The sequence below is a fragment of the Octopus bimaculoides genome, chromosome 16 (assembly GCF_046866305.1).
Source record: "Octopus bimaculoides isolate indiv1 chromosome 16, ASM4686630v1, whole genome shotgun sequence".
Taxonomy (NCBI): Eukaryota; Metazoa; Mollusca; class Cephalopoda; order Octopoda; family Octopodidae; genus Octopus; species Octopus bimaculoides.
The window spans coordinates 30,197,636-30,216,580 of record NC_142943.1 but is presented as its reverse complement, the minus strand read 5'-3'; the positions used below and the strand labels follow the sequence as shown (position 1 = coordinate 30,216,580).

The window sequence follows — 18,945 nt, the reverse complement described above, 5'->3', positions numbered from 1 at the left end:
ATATTTTGGAGAAAATTCTTTAAAGCAGATTTTTCAAAGGCCAGATGCCCTTCCTGCTGCCAATCCTCGTCTGTTTCCAATATTCTACTGAGCCAGACATGTTTTCACAAAAGACTAGAAACAACTGATACCACTAATTATATTCCTAATTCATCGGCTGTTTGAATTCATTCATCTCCTCATCTCCATGCCCCCTTTTTATCTCTATTCAGCCTGTCACCTATATAAGGCTTACTCTTTCTTATTTGTTCTCACTCTCCTTTCTAAAAAAACATTGTTTTTATAATGAAAAGAATGTATATATATCCATTGACATTTAAAAACTTATTAACTGATATTGATTTTCTTTCTAAAATTCTGTTCTGACAGTTACACGACATAATCTGACCACATGTTTGAAGATCTTATACCAGACACTCAAAAGTTAAGCCCTTGATTATAATTATTTAGGCAGTGACCTGGCAGAATCATTAGAATGCTGGACAAAATACTTGTTGGCATTTTGTCGGGCTTTACATTCTGAGTTCAAATCCTGCTAAGGTTAACTTAGCCTTTCATGCTTTTGTGATGTTAATGGCAATAGCAATGATGATGATGATGATGATGACATCAACAAACGTGGTGACAACAATTATGAGGAAGACAACAAGGATGCTGACAATGACCAATGATGCCGATGGCACAATGATGCAACAATAATGACAACAGCAATAATGACGATGATAACAATAAGGACCATGATGGTGTCAATGGTGATTTGGAGAACTCACTTTTAGTACAGCATGGTAGTAGTAATGTCTTGCCAGTGAGTTGGTAAGATTGAAAAACACTGTAGTTGGTTCTGCTTTGTAATTCTTGTTCCACATGGTGTCACCATATTTCACAGAGCTGGAACAGTTGACCACTGATGACCACATTATCACTATGTCCTGTGTTGTGTTACCAAAGGCTATGTGGATGCCATGAGGTTTGCAGTTTTCTGCACAAAAGAAATAATAATAATCATAATAATGTTAAAACTGAAGGTTTTGTGTCATAGAATCAGGGGCCAGTTCAGACACGTTGGTACGTAAGGGTGAAACAAAGAAGGGACACCAATAATGTGATCCTACATAATCTTAAGAAAATGCCACAACTGGAATTATCTCTAATCATAAGTCTGCTAGATCAGTTCTGACATGGGGGGGGGGGGTCAAAACAACAACAACAACAACAACAACAACAACAACAACAACAACGACAACAACAACAGCAGCAGCAGCAGCAGCAGCAGCAACAACAACAACAACAACGGTTCCAAAGAAGACAATTGCTGTAGAATTGGTGACAATTTTATAGAATTTCTGTGTGTAATTATTTCTTGCTGTATAATGGAAAGTAAAACAAAGAATTAGCAGTAATAGATGCCAAGTTTACATGAGATTACGTTGTAAATAACAGTCCATTGTTATCCTCATTCATTAAATGTTAATTAATTACTAATATATTATGTTAAAATTACAGCAAGTTGGTAATTAGTATTCCAGATACCACCCATAATACTATATATATAAATATATGGAAAGAGGGCGGCTTATAAATGCCAAAACCTACCCTGGCGAAGAATGTACCCCACAACATAGATTAGTAGTTAGCGACTTTGGGATCAAGGCAAAATGGGTGCCCAGAATTAGACCGGCTTGGAGGAGAAGGGTGTGGAAGCTTAAAGACCCTGCAAATAGACAGAGACTTAGAGACAAGTTACTTGAAGCATTTAACGAAATAGAAGGGGATATAGCATCATACAATGTGGAAGACAATTGGAGATTTCTGCGGGACAACCTGTTGAAAGCCACCGACCAGATTTGTGGGTGGTGTAAGGTCCCCTCCCGACCCAGAGTAATGTGGTGGTGGAACAAGGAGGTAGACAGGGCTATTAGACAAAAGAAACAGGCTTGGAAGGACTGGAAGAACGGTGGTAGCAGGGAATTGTACCAATGTGCCAGAAGGGAGGCTAGGCGACAGGTTTATTTAGCCAGAGGGGAAGCAGATAAGAAAAGATTTGCCAATGTTCTGCACCGTGAGGACCAAAGACACGAGGTATTTCGTGTTGCAAGACAGTGTAGGAGAGAGAATAGTGATGTTGTAGGAGAGAAATGTGTTCGCATGGATGATGGTACGCTTGCACTAAATGAGGATGCAAAGAAAGAGGTCTGGAGATGCCACTACGATAGATTGCTTAATAAAGAGAATGAATGGGAGGAAGAGAGCCTGCCGTATGTCGACCCAATAGAGGGACCAGCTATCCGAGTTGATAGTACCAGGGTAGATAAAGCAGTTAAGAGTATGAAGACTGGGAAAGCCCCCGGCCCATCAGGAATCACTGCAGAGATGCTCAAAATATCTGGCAGTGTTGGCTATAGCCTAGTCACCCGTATTACGAACCAGGTGATACACGAAGGAGTCATACCCAATGACTGGTGTAGCAGCATCATAGTCAACTGCTACAAAGGTAAAGGTGACGCTTTAGATACAAATAATTAAAGAGGCATCAAGCTGTTAGATCAGGTTATGAAAGTTACAGAGAGGGTCATAGCCCAACTAATTAGGGAGCGAATCAATTTAGATGAGATGCAGTTTGGGTTCGTGCCAGGTAAAAGCACTACTGATGCCTTATTTCTAGTGAGACAGCTGCAGGAGAAATACCTAGCTAAGAATAAACCTCTGTACCTGGCTTTCGTTGACATGGAGAAAGCCTTTGACAGGGTCCCCCAATCCCTTATCTGGTGGTCAATGAGGAAACTTGGGATAGAAGAATGGTTAGTGAGAGCTGTGCGAGCCATGTACAGAGATGCTGCCAGTAAGGTGAGGGTTGGAAATGAGTACAGCAATGAATTCCGGGTAGAGGTAGGGGTCCACCAAGGTTCCGTCCTCAGCCCCCTCTTATTTATCATAGTCCTCCAGGCAATCACAGAGGAGTTCAAGACAGGTTGCCCCTGGGAGCTCCTCTATGCTGATGACCTTGCCCTAATTGCGGAGTCACTATCAGAACTAGAGGAGAAGTTTCAGGTGTGGAAGCAAGGTCTAGAATTGAAGGGCCTTAGAGTCAACCTAGCTAAAACCAAAATCCTAATAAGTAGGAAGGTAGATAAAACACAAACCCCTTCAGGTAGATGGCCCTGCTCAGTATGTAGAAAAGGAGTAGGTAGTAACTCTATAAGATGTACCCGGTGCAAGCTATGGACACATAAGAGGTGCAGCAACATCAAAGGCAGGTTAACTAGCAAGTTAGTTTTTGTTTGTGGCAGATGTTCAGGTGCAATAAAGACTGTAAACAAACAGGAAACAACTTCTATCTCATTCCAGGGTGAAAAACTAGAGGTAGTCGATAGCTTCCGCTATCTGGGCGACCAAGTTAGTAGTGGGGGTGGGTGCGCTGAAAGTGTAGCTGCTAGAATAAGAATAGCCTGGGCAAAGTTTAGAGAGCTCTTACCCCTGCTGGTGACAAAGGGACTCTCACTCAGAGTAAAAGGCAGACTGTATGACGCATGCGTACGAACAGCCATGCTACATGGCAGTGAAACATGGGCTGTAACTGCTGAGGACATACGTAAGCTCGCAAGGAATGAAGCCAGTATGCTCCGTTGGATGTGTAATGTCAATGTGAATACCCGTCAGAGTGTAAGTATCTTGAGAGAAAAGCTGAACATTAGAACCATCAGTTGTGGTGTGCAAGAGAGACAATTGCGCTGGTATGGACATGTGGTGAGAATGGATGAGGATAGCTGCGTGAAAAAGTGCCACACCCTAACAGTTGAGGGAACCCGTGGAAGAGGTAGGCCCAGGAAGACCTGGGCTGAAGTGGTGAGGCAAGACCTTCGTACATTGGGCCTCACCGAGGCGATGACTACTGACCGAGACCTTTGGAAATGTGCTGTGCGTGAGAAGACCCGGCAAGCCAAGTAAGATCGTTGCCAGTGCCCCTGGACTGGTTCTTGTGCGGGTGGCACATGAGATGCACCATTTTGAGCGTGGCCGTTGCCAGTACCGCCTGACTGGCTCCTGTAATATTTTCGAGTGAGATCGTTGCCAGTGCCCCTGGACTGGCTTGTGCGGGTGGCACATAAAAGACACCATTTCGAGCGTGGCCGTTTTCGTGCGGGTGACACGTAAAAGCACCCACTACACTCTCTGAGTGGTTGGCGTTAGGAAGGGCATCCAGCTGTAGAAACTCTGCCAAATTAGATTGGAGCCTGGTGTTGCCATCCGGTTTCACCAGTCCTCAGTCAAATCGTCCAACCCATGCTAGCATGGAAAGCAGACGTTAAACGATGAAGATGATGATGATGATATCATCATCATCATCATCATCATCATCGTTTAACGTCCGCTTTCCATGCTAGCATGGGTTGGACGATTTGACTGAGGACTGGTGAAACCGGATGGCAACACCAGGCTCCAGTCTGATTTGGCAGAGTTTCTACAGCTGGATGCCCTTCCTAACGCCAACCACTCAGAGAGTGTAGTGGGTGCTTTTACGTGTCACCCGCACGAAAACGGCCACGCTCGAAATGGTGTCTTTTATGTGCCACCCGCACAAGCCAGTCCAGGGGCACTGGCAACGATCTCGCTCGAAAATCCTACAGGAGCCAGTCAGGCGGTACTGGCAACGGCCACGCTCAAAATGGTGCATCTCATGTGCCACCCGCACAAGAACCAGTCCAGGGGCACTGGCAACGATCTTACTTGGCTTGCCGGGTCTTCTCACGCACAGCCCATTTCCAAAGGTCTCGGTCCGTAGTCATCGCCTCGGTGAGGCCCAATGTACGAAGGTCTTGCCTCACCACCTCAGCCCAGGTCTTCCTGGGCCTACCTCTTCCACGGGTTCCCTCAACTGTTAGGGTGTGGCACTTTTTCACGCAGCTATCCTCCTCCATTCTCACCACATGTCCATACCAGCGCAATCGTCTCTCTTGCACGCCACAACTGATGCTTCTAATGTTCAGCTTTTCTCTCAAGATACTTACACTCTGACGGGTATTCACATTGACATTACACATCCAACGGAGCATACTGGCTTCATTCCTTGCGAGCTTACGTATGTCCTCAGCAGTTACAGCCCATGTTTCACTGCCATGTAGCATGGTTGTTCGTACGCATGCGTCATACAGTCTGCCTTTTACTCTGAGTGAGAGAGAGAGAGATATATATATATATATATGAATGTATGTATGTATATATATATATATATATATATATATACATACATACACACACATATATATACATACACATGCATACATATATACACATACACATTCATATATATATATATATATATATATATACATACATACATTCATATATATACATATATATAAACACATATATACAAACACATATATACATAAATATATATATACACATCATCATCATTTAATATCTGCTTTCCATAGCTTAGATGGCATGACTAGAACTGGTAACCCAGAGAACTGCACTAGGTTCCAGTCTGATTTGGCATTAGTACACTTATATACGTACTTATAAGAATTCCGGGCAGAGGTAGGGGTCCACGGAGGTTCAGTCCTCAGCCCCCTCCTATTTATCATAGTCCTCCATGCAATAACAGAGGAATTCAAGATAGGATGCCCCTGGGAGTATAGCAATGAATTCAGTGTACAAGTAGGGGTTTATCAAGGCTCAGTCCTCAGTCCCCTCTGGTTCATCATAGTCCTCCAAGCATTAACAGAAGAATTTAAGATGGGCTACCCCTGGGAGTTCTTCTATGCTGATGATAACCTTGTTTTTATAGCTAAATCATTACAAGAACTAGAGAAGAAATTTCAGGTATGGAAACAAGGTCTGGAATTGAAGGACCTAAAAGTTAACTCAGCAAAAACCAAAGTCTTAGTAAGTAGGAAAGCAGACAAGTAACAAATGCCTTCGGGTAGATGGCCCTGTTCGATCTGTAGGAAAACGTATGTAGAGATTCCACACAATGCACCTGGTGTAAGATATAGACACCTGAGAGGTGTAGCAATATCAGAGGTAGCTTGACAGGAAAAATAGTTTTTGCATGTGGAAGGTGCACAGGTACAATAAACACTAAAAATGTACAAAAAATAGATTCCATCAAAGGCCAGCAGGGTAAGCTAGAGGTAGTTGATAGCTTCTGTTATTTATGTGACCAAGTCAGTAGCAGAGGTGGATGCTCCAAAAGCATAGCTGCAAGAATAAGAATAATCTGGGCAAAGCTCAGAGAGTTCCTTCCTCAGTTGGCAACAAAGGACCTCTCCCTCAGAGTGAAAGGTAGACTGTGTTATACCTGTGTGTGAACAGCTATGCTACACAGCAGTGAAACATGGGCTGTAATCACCGAAGACATGCGTAGGCTTGAAAGAAATGAAGCTGGCATGCTTCACTGGATGTGTAATGTCAGTGTGCATGTACAACATAGCATAAGCATTTTGAGAGAAAAATTGGGCCTAAGAGGCATCAGATGTGGTGTGCAAGAGAGATGATTATGCTGGTATGGTCATGCGATATATATGGACGGGGACAGTCATGTAAAGGAGTGCCGATTTCTAACTGTGGAGGGAACCTGTGGAAGACATAGACCCAGGAAGACATAGAATGAAGTGGTGAAGCATGGTCTTCAAATGTTGGGCCTCAGGGAGGCAATGACTAGTGACTGAGACCCTTGGCAATATGCCATGCTTGAGAAGACCCATCGAGCCAAGTGAAATCATAGTCATGGCATACGTGAATAACTGGCATCCAGGCTAGTGACCCATGAAAACCACCTATTGAGTGTTGGGCCTCACAGAGGCAATGTGGTCGATGCTGGTATCACATAAGTCGCACCCATGCCAGTGGCATATAAAAAGCACTTTCAAGTACTGGGCTTCGTGGAGGCAATGACAAATTACAGAGACCTTCAGCAACATGCTGTGCTTGAGCAGAAGACCCATCAAACCAAGTGAAATCGTAGTTGTGGCAGCCCTGGTCAAACCATCCAACCCATGCCAGGATAGACAACAAACATTAAATGATGATAATGATATATGTAAAATTCAAATTGCCTGGGCTTTGAAGCTTCACCTTTGAATAAGCCAACAGGCAAAACTTATCCCAGTCAACGCAGACCTTACAATAAGTATGACTCTACTCTCAGTATTGACTGAGTTACTCCATCAGTAAATGTACTGTTGTTACTCTTAAACTAGCTATAATAATGTAATAACCCTATTTAACAATGCATTACATGCACACACTGCATTACATGCACACACTGCATTACAATGCATGAATATATTTATGTGTGTGCTTAATTACAAGTAATTGATATATAATTAGTATATAATTATAGTTGATTGCTTCCTCAAAACAAGTTTCTGCTTCCAGTGTTTGTGGGAGAGAGATGAAGTGGAGAAGTGAAAGGGCATGGCTAGCCAATTATATTGGTATTGCAACACTAGGTAGGTAGGTATATATGGAAAGGGATGGAAGGAGAAAGAGAGAGAGAGAGAGAGAGAGAGAGAGAGAGAGAGAGAGAGAGAGAGAGAGAGAGAGAGAGAAGAATGATTGGTGCCACAGCAAATGACCAATTGGCTCATTATTGCAAAGAGAAAGTAAGGACTTGTGTGGATGTGTAATGATTTACTGGTGCAATATGATATTTATGAGTGTGTGTGTGTGTGTATGCATGTACTTACATAAACACACACACACTCAGGGTTGTTAGTCATGTAGCCAGGGAGTGACAGGGGCATCCTCCCACCCAGACAATGCTTTTATATAGGTGGCACTTTTCAGTCTGCTGTATTGAAAAAGAAGAAGAAGAAGAAGAAATATGGCCAAATTCCTCATTTAGTGTGGTGAATTGAGAAAAATTCAATCAACTGAAATTACCTATGCACCTAGTAGACAAAACCTCCCACTTTAAGTGACTAAAATCTAAAAGCAAAAAAGTGAGGAAGCTAACTGAACTAAGAATGCCATGTGTTGTCCTTAGGTATTTTCCTTCAACTGAGTAGTTGTAGTGGTAGCAGCAGCAGCAGCAGCAGTAGTAGTAGTAGGAACCAGAATTGTCCATGGATAAAAAATGGTTGAGAAACACTGGTGCAGATGCACTCTTGTTGACATGCATTGCAATGATGTGGCACTGTATCTAGGAATTCCAGGAGAGGCAACTTCATGCTAAGAGATGAGGGGGTTGAAGTATTAGAGAAAAGGGGGTCAGAGCAGAATAGGGTTCTTGCTGAAGGGGAGTTACATAACTATTTGACTATTCATATTTTGGAGGAGAAGGTGGGAGTTACTGAAGTGAGTTGTGTGCTGGAGAGGTAGGAGTAGTGATGAGGTGTCTGAGTGGACCTTCCAGGTACATGGTGAGGAAAAGGGGGGGAACAGGAGTACTGAGAGTGTGTGGGAAAGTGAATGATGGGGGGAATGGGTGAAAGGTGACTGTAATGAATGAGGAAAGGGGTGCTGAGGGGTGGATGTAGTGAATGGTGGATGAGCAGTATGAGGTGGTGAGGTGGGGGGTGACCAACGATGCAGGTTGGTTAAGAGGAGCAGAATAGTTTTGAGGATACAGTAGACAGAAGGATATTAGAAAGAGGGAGAGAAGGGGAAAGAAAGAGAGAGAGAGAGAGAGGGAAAGAGAGAAAAGAGAAAGAAGAAAGGGAGATGACATGTGGTTGGGTTGGTTGGTCGAGTGTATGTGGGGAAAAAGAGGCAGGCAAGCAAGCAGAGTGCACTCAACCCACCGGGAGAGCGAGAGATGCATAGTAAACATACCTTCGTGTTTTGTCTATTGAATATATTTAAACCAATACAACTATTAACATATATAAACTATTTAATATCTTATTCTATGGACACAAGGACCAGACTATCAATCGATTAATTTAATTGTCTAGGGTTTATAACCTGAGTATAAGACGACACTTTGTTTAATAGGATCACGGTATATTTTCACAAGGATTTAAATGTAGTGTGGTGGGTGGGTGGGTGGGTGGGAGTTTAGAATAAATGAATAATGTTGAAAGCTTAATCTAAAAGATAGACACATTAAATGTATATATTTATATGTATATACATTTATATGTATATATATATATTTATTCCTTCAACTAAAGATGATGCTCCAGCATGGTTTCAGTCAAATGACTGAAACAAGTAAAAAATTAGAAGAGTATGCATATATACATACATACATGCACTCATCAACCATTGCGACCATGGTCAAGCATTCCTACCAAAGTCTCTCCTGGCAACTATCACTTACTGAGCTTTGACTCATCTAAGAGTTGATCGATAAATACTTGAGCATCACATACATACACACATACACACAAACACACATACACACATACATGCATACATCCATCCATCCATACGTACATACATACAAACATAAAGAGAGAGAGAGAGACATACTCACAGATCCCAAATAGAGTACAAATATCTGCACATGCACACACACACACACACACACAAACAAGACATATACACAGACACATATATACAGAGAGACAAATACATACACAATGACTTACACACATAAAGATGCAAAGACACGGAAACATACAGTGATTATTCTTAAGCTAACTCTTTCACTCACACACACACACACACACACACACACACACACCATCACTCACACATAAAGATGCCACCACTCACTCATACAGACACCACCACTCAAGCATATAGACACCACCACTCAAGCATAGAGACGTCATCACTCAAAGCATACAGACACCACCACTCAAACATACAGGTACTATCACCCACAGACACAGACACACACATACACACGCACACACACACACACACATACACACGCACATACACACACACACACACAATCACAAACATATGCGCACAAGACAATACACCTACACAACTGTGTGAAAGAGAAGCAATGTATGTGATAAAACGTGTGTAGGAACAAGTGTATGCAAATTCTATGTGTGTGTTTTGTGTACTTACAAGGTTGTGTGTATGTGCCGATCAGTATATGTCTCTGTACATATGTGTATTTGTGTACCTGTGTGGTGTATATATGTCTGTCCGTGTGTATGTCTAAACTATAATCCATACAGACATGTGTTAAGGAGAGTTAACCATAGAACAAACAGTGTTTTTGGTTTACATCCAACTAATAAGATAAGATGATTAACAAATTAATACATACTCTGAGATGTCTTCCATGAATGTAGAACATCATCATATTTAAAGTCCAACTTCCGTGCATGAGATATATATATACTCTTTACTCTTTTACTTGTTTCAGTCATTTGACTGCGGCCATGCTGGAGCACCGCCTTTTAGTCGAGCAAATCAACCCCGGGACTTATTCTTTGTAAGCCTAGTACTTATTCTATCGGTCTCTTTTGCCGAACCGCTAAGTGACAGGGACATAAACACACCAGCATCGTTTGTCAAGCAATGCTAGGGGAACAAACACAGACACACAAACACACACATACATATATATACGACGGGCTTCTTTCAGTTTCTGTCTACCAAATCCGCTCACAAGACTTTAGTTGGCCCGGGGCTATAGTAGAAGACGCTTGCCCAAGGGGCCACACAGTGAATCCAGAACCATGTGGTTGAAAAGCGAGCTTCTTACCACACAGCCGCATCTGCACCTTTGTGGAGTTTTTTTTTTTGTTGTTCATTGATTTGTGTTATGATGATGATGATGGTGATTGTGGTGGTGGTCAGAAGAGAATTGAAGGTGAGTGTTTGCCATGAAGTTGTAGTAGCTGGGTGTGTGTGAGACAAATCTATCAGTGAAGGGCAACTCTGTTGGACAGAATGTCATCTGTGAAGGGCAACCATGTGGATTGACTCAAGGCTATAGTAAAAGACACCTTGCCCAAGATGCCCTGCTCTCAGATCAAACTTGTGACCTCGTGATTGTCACCCAAACCACCTAACCATTCCTCTCTCCAGTGGTCATCACATATTATTAACTGTTGGGGCTAAACAACAACAAAAGTATATTCCAATATATGAATATTATTTGATTATTTCCATTTGTAAGGAAGTTAGTTCTCCCATCTGTCACCAGATGGAAGTTGAGATCCATTATTTAACTCAGCTGATACATTACAGCTAAGTGTTTTTACATGTTAACTATTTAAACCACGACGCACAAACACACACATACATACTGCATATATACTACATATGGAGAGCAGGTTGTTTTTTGGAGTTTTTCTTTTCATGTTTTTGTTTCCAATTATAAAGTTTATTGATCTTTAGCATTGATCGCCTTTTGCTTTCTAGATAAATTCAAACCTCTTGTCTGCTTGCTCTCTCTCTCTCTCTCTCTCTCTCTCTCGTACATCTCATATTTGTCTTCCCTGCTGGCATAAACTGGGGGGTTTTACAGTATTCAACAACCTGCTAGACTGCAACAAACTCCAATGTCAGCTTTGGCATGGTTTCTACAGCTGAATGCCCATCCTAACATCAACCATTTTTCAGCATGCATTGGATGCCTCTTTTTTTCGTGCCACCAGCACTAGTGAGAAATATTGCATTTCTAAATCTCTTGTGTCACATAGCTTGTGTCACATGGCCAACTGGAAACGATGTTTCTTGGGCTAAATAGCAGTAGCATTCTTCTCTTTCCTGAGACCGCCACATTAAGTTGGCAACAAACCATCACTTTATCGTGCTGCTACTGTATAAATATTTCTGAGAGATTTAGAAATGCAATATTTCTAATTTTGTAGATCAGTGAATTTATTTCACTTGAAATTCTATAAGTTTCTAAAGGCGAATAAGCATGGTTGTTCAAGCGGCCAATGCGACCTTCAAAAATTTTCCCGTAGGGTGTTTGTAGGGGAGGGCTATCCATGCGGGTAGCGGTGGAAGGACATAGGCTCAGACATTTCAATTGTGGAGAGAAAGGCCACGTCCATTCCAAATGCACCAAAAAAAAAAAATAAATAAATATGGCGAGGTCCCTCCCCAGAAAGTCACGAACGAGAAAACAGAAAAGACTGCGACAAAGGCAGAAAAAAACAAAGAAGGAAACACAAAAAAGAAAGACGAAGTGGTAACCAATGATACGGTTAAAGGTAATGAAAACGAAGAAATGGACGTTACTACAGTCACTCACAAAAGAAAATAAACACACGTTCCCGACTCCCCTCCCCAAAACAAAAACATCAACAAAAACAACAACAGCAAACACGTAGAACTAAACTCCCCAATCCAACCCCATGGTAAAACCATTTGCCAAACCCCATCCCCAAAATGCAAGAAAAAATTGCAATGTTTAGTGAGAAAAACAAACCATTAGCAACGATTATCAAGCACCATCACAGGGCGAGAGTGTATAAGCAAATTAAAGACACACCAAAAGATGTGAGATTCACAAAAACGGATGAAAATTTTTTTCGGAGCTGAAATCTCGTTATCAAGAAGATATAAGAGATGTCAGAAGTACGGGGAGGAAGGTGGATTTGTGCAGCCCCTCCCCAAACTCACTCTGTAAGTATTCCTTTTCAAAAGGGTGCATGAATGTGCGTGGTCTGGGGTCGAAATGGAAATAAGCTTGTTTTCTGCACGACCTCAGGTCACATGGTGTAGACGTATGCATCGTAACTGAGTCCAAGATGAGTGGACCACAAGTGTCCTCGCCTCTCTTGAATGGCTGAGAAATTTATTTCTCCTAGCCGACAAGGAGGGGGCGTGGTAGTCTTATTTAGGAAGAACTTGGACGTACAGGTAAGTACAGTCTTTCTGGACCCAGAAGGTAGGCTGGTCGTCCTAGATGTGATCCACGTGAGTAAACAGTCCTTCAGGTTGGTAGGACTCCTAAGGAGAGTAGGCATTCTGGTTTTTATCGAGACCTAGAGCACTTTCTAGTGATGTAAAAAAATGATAGTTCTGTTAGGCGACTTTAACATTATCCTCGATGCACGGGTGGATAGTGTTGGCTCGACTGATAGAAAAGGAAGCCCTGATCTCAAGGGTCTACAAGAGAGCTATAATCTAGTAGACCGGTACAGACTGGATGAGCCATTCGTTCCACAGTGGGCGTGGAGTAATAACAACGGCTCACGCAATTCTTATTTAGATAGAGTATTCGTAAGAGATGGTGATAGGGATACTTTTAGTTGTCCACAATTTTTTATTGTACCTTACACGAATCACAAATCTGTGACGTGTGAGGTACACACAGATAAATGTCATAGACTGGACCCCGGTACTGAAAGATGAACAAGTCTATTTTGACTTGTAAAGCCTTCCGTGCCCAGATTAAGTCTACCATCATTAATTTGAATTAATTTGAATCATTTGCTTGATTTCAACACCATTAAGATGAACGGTTGTGTATCATCTCATGTCTTTTCAACCTGTTTTTTTGCATGTTTTCATAGGTCAACTATGAAAATTGTATATGAATGTTATCTAATTTTATTGTCTGCATGCTACTACTACTAATAATAAGGCCCTGAGGAGATGTAGTATCCCATATTTTATAATATTTTATAAAGTGCACGAATCGATCTGGATATTGCATCGAAATGATCATAGGTCATTTTCATTATTATTATTATTATAAAGTATTCTCAATGGATCAGTTTTGAGCTCTCGTATATATATATATATATATATATATATATATATATATATATATTTTTTTTTTTTCTTTATTGCCCACAAGGGGCTAAGCATAGAGAGGACAAACAAGGACGGACAAAGGGTTTAAGACGATTACATCAACCTCAGTACGTAACTGGTGCTTTATTTATCGACCCCGAAAGGATGAAAGGCAAAGTCGACCTCGGCGAATTTGAACTCAGAACGTAACGTCAGACGAAATACCGCTAAGCATTTCACCTGGCGCGCTAACGTGTCTGCCTGCTCGCCGCCTTGTGTGTGTGTGTGTGTGTGTGTGTGTGTGTATGTGTGTGTGTGTGTGTGTGTGTGTGTATATATATATATTCGACTAAAGGCGGTGCTCCAGGAAGGCCACAGTCAAAAGACTGAAACAAGTAAAAGAGTAAAAGAGTATATATCCTGTCTTTTTTAAAGCCCTGTATGACTATATTATCCAGACTTGCCTTTCTTATTTAAGATGGTAGAGTGGGATTTGAGGGAGATTCAGGTGCTATTTCTAACAGACTCTCTTCACCAATCACGTAAAGGCTAATTTATTTGCTTTGCTGTGTGTGTGTGTGTGTGTGTGTGTGTGTGTGTGTGTGTGTACATGTGACTCTATGTGTGAGTGTGTAGATAGATATGTAGATATATATGTATGTGTGTGTGTGTGTGTGTGTGTGTGTGTGTGTGACATTGTGTTCATGTGTGCTAAAGAACAGATTAAACCCCAAAAGAGTGCGGACATAAACAACGACATTCCCTTATCAGCTGAGCTATTGTTTATGCGTGCATGTACGTTTATATTTACAATGATGAAAAAGAACTAAAAAGATAAACTAGTGTTTTATTTCTTTATGGCTTGTGACTTAGCAGTTCAACAACTAGATGCTGATAAATTAAGTACAAGACAGACAGGTTAGGGGCATCAATATATGATACACTAGTAAGGCAGCGAGCTGTTAGAAGTTAAGCATACCGGAGAAAATGCTTAGGAAATGCTTCGTCTGTCTTTGTCTATTCAGTTCAAATTCCGCCGAGGTCGATTTGCCTTTTATCATTTCGGGGTCGATATAAGTACAAATTCAGCACTGGGGTTGATGTAATCAACTTGCCCCGTCCCCATAAATTGCTGACCTTGTGCCAAAATTTGAAGCTGATTAAGTACCAGACTGACTGAAGTTCTGGACATCAGTATATGAAGAATACCAGACAAGCCACCCATACCTGGATACAACTCACTCAATAAGAACTCACTACTTGAATGGACCATAGACAAAACTTGACTGTAAAAAGGATTTAGATAATCCAATCAGGTGGTGCTATTAAGTTAGACATGGCCTGGACCAATCTTTGGTCGAAACATATCTAAGTTTTATCTAAGTTTGTAGGCTAAATACATAAATAGAATAAAATAACTTTGAAGGATATACTCAAGCATGGTCAGAACTCAGTGAGTAAAACTGGTAAAAGAATATTGTTTTGGGTACTTATTTGCATAAAACTTATTTGCATAAAACCCTGGGATGGTAGGGAGTCTACAGTTTTCGTAGTTTTTTTTTTTTTTTAATTAACTTCAGAAATTTAGAATTTGTAAAAAAATATTTCCTAAAAATTACTTTAATTTTATTTTTGAAAATTTTTTAATGAAAAATAAATAGGAGCAGGAAGTTTATGGCGACATATGCTATCGTAAATCTTTTACTTGTTTCAGTCATTAGAGAGCGGCCGTGCTGGTGCATCACATTGAAAAATTTTCATTGAATGAATCACACCCACTACCACCCAAATGCAGTACTTATTTTTTAAAAGCTTCACATTTATTCTGTCGGTGTCTCTTATACTGAACCGCTAAGAGGACATAAACAAACCAACACCTGCTCTCAAGTGGTGACAGGCATAAACAAACACTTCCCATATATATATATATATATATATATATATATATATATATATATATATATATACACACGATAGGCTTCCACCCAGTTGCCATCTACCAGATTCACTCACAAGGCATCGGTCAGCCTGGATTTATAGCTGTTGAAGACACTTGATCAAAATGCCATACAGTGGGCCTGAACCCGAAACCATGCGGTCGTTAAGTGAGCTTCTTAACCATAATGCTGAATTTTCTAAAAGCAAAACTATATTTTCATTAAAATACTATACACTGGGGCTATGTGTGTCTTTTGGAAGGATAGTCATGTTTCGGTTTACGAGTTACTGACGCAGTTTACGGTGAATAATTCAGTTAAAAAGAGCATAGCATTTCTGTAGAATATCAGACAGTCAGTTAACACCATCGCCTGGTCCTTCAAGGACCGTGCTTAGGTAGCTTTAGTATAGACCAATCTGCTGGCACCAGGTTTAACACCAACACTCCTTTTCCTTGAAAATTTGTTTGGAAAGAGCTGGGTGACAGAAGGAGGTGAATCATCGACGCCAGACCAGAATTTGAACTCATAATGTTAAATAAATGGGCGCAAATAGGATATTGTAACGAATTTTACCAAAATGACATATGTAAATATTAAATAAGGAAAATCGGTTGAGTTTTGGAACAGATGCTCCGCACATCATTGGAAAAGAAAGGAGCCAGATCTATTCATGTACCATCATCAGTAGTGGTAATGTTTCATACAACAAATTTCTACTCTGAAATTTTTTTTCCAAAAATAAATTTTTGTTAACTTTTGTTCACCCCATCTCCCTTCTTTAACCTTTTCCTTCCCTATCAGGTGACATCCAATCTATTTTGTGTGTTCCGATAGAAAAGAGTCGGTAATTATATAATGAGCCCCAAACTAATTCACCGAATGTGTAAGTTTTCAATATCGTTGATTGTTATTCGAAAACTAAGAAAAGGTGGGGGTAGGGGTTGCCCCACCTTTTTTTTGCCCGTACTTTTTCCAGTTTGGAACTTCTTTTGAAAATGTTTTCAATGGTTTCAGTTTTATGGTCTTTGTATCTGAAATTATGATTCTTCGAAAATTTACATAATTTTATTCTTTTAATTTTCAGGAAAACCCCGAAACTGAAAAAAAAAAGAACTGAAAAGCACCCTAACCTGTCGCTCCAAAATGCAAAATCGTAATGGACAATGCTTAAAACATACACCTCCAAAGAAAATATAGTTTCAGATACTCGAGATAATTTCCGACGCTATTGTATAGAAACGCTTCGAAATTGAAACTCCTCCGGAGAAACTAGAAATTTTTAAAGTACTTACCCCTTGATGTTTGGTATGAAGGTTTATCAATGGATGTTACAGACGTCGCAAAGGTAACGGTGGTGAATAGACATAGTAAAGCCAGGATTTGTAGAAACATTAGGATCCTAAAGCCTACAAGGCACTGAATTTTGGTAAACATCATTTTCACACAACACACACTTGTGCAAAGAAGTAGTTAAATTTCGGCCGATAATTAAGAATAACAAACACTGGGTGATGAGCGTAATAAGGACAAATATTTGCTTTCCAATATATAAATATTGTGTGTATTAATTAGTTTTTGTAAATTATAGAACAAAATGGGTTCTTTTTTTTAATATGTTTTAAAGTTACGTGTATAAATTGACTTATCTATATTTTTCGATGTAACTTCAATTATCTGCGTGTGTGTGCGTGTTCTGTGTGATTAATAGTGGCTTACAAACCACGTTTTAATAAGTTATTTTCCAACTAATTAAGCCTCGGTGTGCAAGATTAGTTATTTTTAAACTGATGTATTTATTAATAAGTGTGTATATATATACAATGACAGAAAGCCAAAGATTATTTTCTCTCCACTTATACACATTGGTTACATTGCTTATATAATTCTATATACAAGTGTATATAAGTGAATATGTATATTATTGTTTAGAAATGTATAGAATATACAAATATATAACAGTGTAGATGCAATTAACTTAATCCGACTTCTTTCTGTACAAGATAACATAAACCCGGAATTTTTCGCTCGTCCCTCTTTAGAAATAAGTAACAAGTGGCTGGTATTCTCCGTTTGTAACTTCACAAATAAAAGTGTAAGGCGGGTTGCATTGTATTGTGGTGGGGTTTATAACTCCAGTTGTACCTTTCACAGGTACAGCTGATAGAAAGAAGTTCGCAGGTAAAGTGCTGTTTATGATCTACTCCAACAGATGTAAGTTTTCCCTGAAGCCTGCCGATTATTAGAAATCCGCTAACGAAGCAAGCTCTTCCAACAAACTGAGATAGATAGATAGATAGATATGGATATAAACATACACATTTCAAACTGACAGATATGTGTGTGTGTGTGTACATATACACATCAATTCTCCATTCATTCGTTTAACTATCAAATCATCTACACAACGATTATCTCTCTCTCTCTTTATCTCTCACGTCCCACTAACCCTCACGCCCTATCTAGCTATCTACCTTGTTACTCTCTTTCACTCTATTGAAAACTATAAATTACTTTGAATAAAATGATTTTAGATATTGTGTGCAGCAGCTGTTCTCGCTTTCTCTTCTTTTGTTTTATTTATTCTGTTCTTGTATTACTTCACCTTTCTTTCGCTTATATATATATATATATATATATATATATATATATATATATATATACACACACACACGCACACATACATATATTCTTTTACTTGTTTCTGTCATTTGACTGTGGCCATGTTGGAGCACCGCCTTTAGTCGAAAAAATCAACCCCAGGACTTATTGTCTGTAAGCCTAACACTTATTCTATCGGGTTTTTTGCCGAACTGCTAAGTTACGGGAACGTAAACACACCAACATCGGTTGCGGGACGAACACAAATACTATATATATATACACACACACACACGTACACATACACTCGCTCGTGTGTACCCTGCTCTGACCTTGCTTGGCAGCGGTTGTCCTGCTGGTGTGCTGTTGCTTTGGTTATTATTATTGGTGATAGTCATAATGATGATGATGATGATGATGATGATAATGAAATGTAATACGATAATGAGTAAATAAAGGTTAAAACGTGTGTGTGCCTGTCTCTCTCTCTCTCTCTCTATATATATATATATGAATTTAAGTCCTCCGGCTGATATTAAAAAGTTCAGAAGTAAATCTTTTTGTTTGTTTTTTTTTAAGCACTAGAAAACTTCGGCCGAACATAAATGTTTAGCGCCTGTGTTTTATTTATTTATTATTATTTTTTTTTGTATGTGTTCAATATTATGGCTAAACCCTGCTGTGCTTCCGTGTAGTTCATGACAGGGTAAGGCATAATTTATTTGTTCATGTGTAAATAGATCCGTTGGAAAAAGACACCTGTTCTTTACCAATAACATTTGAGATCTAT

At 40.0% G+C, this 18,945-nt stretch overlaps 1 protein-coding gene across 6 annotated transcripts in view; it reads right to left on the bottom strand.

Annotated features, from left to right (window-relative positions):
* LOC106872651 (acid phosphatase type 7) overlaps window positions 1-16,994 on the bottom strand; it is a 39,886-nt gene extending 22,892 nt beyond the window's left edge. For all 6 annotated transcript variants that reach the window (XM_089364331.1, XM_089364333.1, XM_089364332.1 and 3 more), the window contains exons 1-2: window positions 16,850-16,994; window positions 771-979 (exon numbers count right to left, since the gene is read on the bottom strand). In XM_089364331.1, the coding sequence (XP_089220457.1) occupies window positions 771-979; window positions 16,850-16,994 (354 nt within the window). The remainder of the gene's footprint in view (window positions 1-770; window positions 980-16,849) is intronic.
* Between the last annotated feature and the right edge of the window lie 1,951 nt (window positions 16,995-18,945).